At 50.5% G+C, this 5,000-nt stretch overlaps 1 protein-coding gene across 1 annotated transcript in view; it reads left to right on the forward strand.

The window, feature by feature from the left end:
• ptprt (protein tyrosine phosphatase receptor type T) overlaps positions 1–5,000 on the forward strand; it is a 247,747-nt gene that overhangs the window by 96,464 nt on the left and 146,283 nt on the right. The window contains exon 10 of the mRNA XM_054616090.1: positions 4,982–5,000. This exon is cut by the window's right edge and continues 97 nt beyond it. Coding sequence (XP_054472065.1) covers positions 4,982–5,000 — 19 coding nt within the window. The remainder of the gene's footprint in view (positions 1–4,981) is intronic.

The following is a 5,000-nucleotide window of genomic DNA, read 5'->3' on the forward strand; positions in this document are numbered from 1 at the left end:
GAGAGGAGGGACGAAGGACGAAGGAGGGAGGGAGAAGGAGGGACAGAGGAGGGACAGAGGAGGGACGAAGGAGGGACAGAGGAGGGACAGAGGAGGGACGAAGGAGGGACGAAGGAGGGACGAAGGAGGGACAAGGAGGGACAGAAGGAGGGACAGAGGAGGGACAGAGGAGGGACAGGAGGAGGGAGGAGAGGAGGGACAGAGGAGGGACAGAGGAGGAGGGAGGGACAGAGGAGGGACGAGAGGAGGGACAGAGGAGAGGAGAAGGGAGGGAAGGAGGGACGAAGGAGGGACAGAGGCGGGATGAAGGAAGGATGAAGGAGGGATAAAGGAAGGACAGAGGAGGGACAAAGGAGGGATGAATAAGGATTGAAGGAGGGACGAAGGAAAGAGCCACAATGAAAATGAAAGAGTGGTAAAGAAAAGAGGAGAAACAAACAAGTAGGAAGAAGAGGAAAGATTAAGATGGAAACAGGAGAGCTGGAGTCTGGAGGGAGTAAGATTGATTTCCTCCCTCTCCCTCCCCTCCCTCCCTCCTCTCTCCCTCCCCTCCTCCCCCCCTCCTCCCCTCCCCCTCCTCCCTCCCCTCCTCCTCCTCCCCTCCCTCCCTCTCTCCTCCCCTCCCTCCCTCCTCCCTCCTCCCCTCCTCCCCCTCCCCCTCCTCCCTCCTCTCCTCCTCCCCCCTCCCCCCCCCCTCCCCCCTCCTCCTCCCTCCCTCTCCTCTCCTCCCTCCTCCCCTCCCCCCTCCCTCTCCCCTCTCTCCCCTCTCCTCCCCTCCCCCTCCCTCCTCCCCTCCCTCCCTCCTCTCTCCCCCTCTCCCCTCCCCTCCCCTCGCCCCTCCCTCTCCTCCCTCCTCCTCCTCCCTCCCTCCTCCTCCTCCTCCCTCTCCTCCCTCCCTCTGGACCTCTCCCTCTCCCCTCTCCTCCCCCTCTCCTCCTCTGAAGGGTCTCCTCCCCTCCCTCCCCTCTCCCTCCCTCTCCTCCCCTCCTCCGCCTCCCTCTCCCTCCTCCCCTCCTCCCTGAAGTCTTTGGATTAATGGCTCCATTTCTGCTGCTCATTCTTCAGATTCACCCGTCCGGCGTCCCAAAACACAAAGCTTCAGCAGGCCCTCGTCTGAACTATATAAATATATATATATATATATATATATATATATATATATATATATATATTTATATATATATATATAGAGAGAGAGAGAGAGAGAGAGAGAGAGAGAGAGTGACCCTTCAGTAGCTTCAGAGGAGGCAGTGAAGGACTTCTTCTCTTCCTCAGCATCAGAGAGCTGCTCGTTAGCTTTGATGAGATGATGATTCAGCCGATAGCAGAAGTCAGCTTCACATTGGACGTTGGTGTTTAACGTGTTGCACATCCATCACGCTCTGAAGGGTTCCTTTCACCCTAATGTTGTGGGTTCGATCCCCGGCTCCACATGCCTTCATGCCTCAGGGTTTGTACAGCTCTGCCCTTCACACGGTGTGACGGCCGACGTGCCAACATGCCAACTCTTGACCCGTCCTGACGAAAAATAAAGGTTAAGTCTTTAAATGTGTCATAAAGTGATAGAATGCTGTCACAGAAAGAGATCCATAAATACAACTAGAGTGGTATAAATCTATATGTATACGTCCATCTGTTCATCTCCATGTCGTCAGTGGCTTTACAGAGCCGAGGATGGATGCACAGAGGAGGCTCCATGGAGGAATGGAGGAGGAATGGAGGTTTGTGGATGGATGGATGGAGGAGGAATGGAGGAGGAATGGAGGAGGCTGGAGGTTTGTGGATGGATGGAGGGAGCGAGAGAATAAATCAGATGGATGAAGTGGTGAATGTTTCATTTGTCAGGACCGAGGTCAGCATGTAAACACAATTATAACTCATAACTCCACCTCTCCTCCTCCTCCATCTCCACCTCTCCTCCTCCTCCATCTCCACCTCTCCTCCTCCTCCTCCATCTCCACCTCTCCTCCTCCTCCTCCATCTCCACCCTCCTCCTCCTCCCTCCATCTCCCCTCTCCTCCTCCTCCATCTCCACCTCTCCTCCTCCTCCATCTCCACCTCTCCTCCTCCTCTCCCTCCTCTCCTCCTCCATCTCCACCTCCTCCTCCATCTCCTCCCTCCTCCACCTCTCCTCCTCCTCCATCTCCACCTCTCCTCCTCCTCCATCTCCACCTCCTCCTCCCTCCTCCTCCCTCCACCCTCCTCCTCCTCCATCTCCACCCTCCTCCTCCTCCTCCATCTCCACCTCTCCTCCTCCTCCTCCATCTCCACCTCTCCTCCTCCTCCTCCATCTCCACTCCCCTCCTCCTCCATCTCCACCCTCCATCTCCTCCATCTCCTCCTCCTCCTCCTCCATCTCCTCCTCCTCCTCCCTCCATCTCCACCTCCTCCTCCTCCTCCATCTCCACCTCTCCACCTCCTCCTCCTCCTCCATCTCCACCTCCTCCTCCACCTCCTCCTCCTCCTCCATCTCCACCTCTCCTCCTCCTCCCTCCTCTCCTCCTCCCCTCTCCTCCTCCATCTCCTCTCTCCTCCTCCTCCATCTCCCTCTCTCCTCCTCCCTCCACCTCTCCTCCTCCTCTCCTCCATCTCCACCTCCTCCTCCTCCTCCATCTCCACCTCCTCCTCCTCCATCTCCACCTCCTCCTCCTCCCTCCATCCTCCTCCTCTCCACCTCCTCCTCCTCCCTCCATCTCCACCCCTCCTCCTCCTCCCCCTCCATCTCCACCCTCCTCCTCCTCCATCTCCACCTCTCCTCCTCCTCCATCTCCACCTCTCCTCCTCCTCCATCTCCACCTCTCCTCCTCCGTCTCCACCTCTCCTCCTCCGTCTCCACCCTCCTCCTCCATCTCCACCTCTCCTCCTCCTCCTCCATCTCCACCTCTCCTCCTCCATCTCCACCTCTCCTCCTCCTCCATCTCCACCTCTCCTCCTCCTCCATCTCCACCTCCTCCCTCTCCTCCTCCTCCATCTCCACCTCTCCTCCTCCTCCTCCATCTCCACCTCCTCCTCCTCCTCCTCCATCTGTAGTTCTCTCTGTGTTGATGGAGCTCAGATTACGTGAGGGATTAGCTCCCATCATTCCCAGTAGAGAGGCTGTGGGATTAAGTGGGTGGTGTTGTTTTTGGCCGGTTCCTCTCCAGTCCTCTGAACATAATCTCATTTGGCTAACATGGTGGAGTCTTTGCAGTGAACTGATGGCGTGATGGAGGCGTTGGTCAGAGGAACATCACTTCATCTGCTTAAGCATGTGTGATCACAGGTGCGTTGACATTGGTCCTCCAGAGGAGCGTGGTCAACACATCTACTGTTAATATATGTTTCATGTAGATACACCTCCAACTGTGAAGTCAAACCTCTGCATGTTTCCATTCTTAAAATGATAGAAAAAGAGAACAAGTGGCTGAATGTTTTTCTGCCCACCACATCGTGTGAAACATAAGTAACTATTCATACTTTATTAATACTTATTCTCCCAAACTCATATCTTTAGAAATCATTTCAGTCTTGTTGTTATGAGTCAAATGGAAATACAGCAGCAGAGACGTGACATCAGCGTCTGTAGGATGAAGTCCTGTTTCATAGGGACAGTGAGGTCATGTGACCTGAGGGTCATGTGACCTGAGGGTCACGTGTTAGCTCAGTCCGTCTCTCACACATGGGTTCATGTGAAGTCTTAAGACGTCTCATCCATGATGCCGTCTAATCGTGCCTCATTAAGCTGATGGGATTCTAACAGTGAGCAGCTTGTCTGAACAATCTCATAATCGCCCTCAACAGGAGTGAAGTTTGTCCACGAGGTTAATGAATTATTTTAGGCTTCACTTAGTTTGACTGTTCCAGATTTAAGTAGCAAATTACAACTTCTAGCCCAAGAAAGTTTAACAGGAACTTTTAAGATTACTCAAAAGATTTTTGACTGTTTTTAGAGAGTGAGAAGAACAAAATGATGCTTAATGTTCCTGATCAACACATTTAGTAAAAAATGAAGAGAAATAAACTTCAACCTTTCTGAATAAAACATGGTCCACCATCTGGAGAGAAGTCAGTGCCTTGCTCAAGGACACTGAGGTTCTTTCTCTCCAGACTTTGACTGTGAAGGTTTAATCAGTTGAAGAACTTTGAGGATGAAATCCTGCCTGAGGATCAGAGGGATGTTCTTCTAACAATCATCAACATAATGAATGATTTGTTCTTCACTGATGAAACTCTTCTGTCTGTTCTCTCCTCACATTGGTTTCCTTATTATTGAATAACTGCAGCTGATGATCTTCTCTTAATATCTCTAAGTATCTTCTCTTAATATCTCCAAGTATCTTTATTGATTGGTTGATTGGTTGATTGGTTGATTGGTTGATTGATTGGTTGCTTGAAAGTTAAACAGCTGGATTAATGATTCTGTTCAAACATCAAGATTAAGTGAACTGTTGATATGTAGAATAATGACTGGATGAATGTTGTAGAAGGATCGTTGATAAATTTAAACAATGTAAACATATGTAAACATTATGGATCTGGTCTTAGTTTGGTGTTTTATGGATCTGGCTTTAGTTTGGTGTTTTATGGATCTGGCTTTAGTTTGGTGTTTTATGGATCTGGCTTTAGTTTGGTGTTTTATGGATCTGGCTTTAGTTTGGTGTTTTATGGATCTGGCTTTAGTTTGGTGTTTTATGGATCTGGCTTTAGTTTGGTGTTTTTAGTTTGGTGTTTTATGGATCTGGCTTTAGTTTGGTGTTTTATGGATCTGGCTTTAGTTTGGTGTTTTATGGATCTGGCTTTAGTTTGGTGTTTTATGGATCTGGCTTTAGTTTGGTGTTTTATGGATCTGGTTCCTCAGGTGATCGACTGTCAGAGACAACCTCAGACATTATTAGTGACTTAAAGTGCAGATATTAATGATGTTGATGTTTCTCCACAGATCAACACGATCTTCTTTACTCTTGCTCAGCAGCAGAATGAACTTTCCGTCGTCTCCTTTCAGATCCCGTCCACGGTCCTCA

This window comes from Anoplopoma fimbria, chromosome 17, assembly GCF_027596085.1.
Source record: "Anoplopoma fimbria isolate UVic2021 breed Golden Eagle Sablefish chromosome 17, Afim_UVic_2022, whole genome shotgun sequence".
Lineage (NCBI taxonomy): Eukaryota > Metazoa > Chordata > Actinopteri > Perciformes > Anoplopomatidae > Anoplopoma > Anoplopoma fimbria.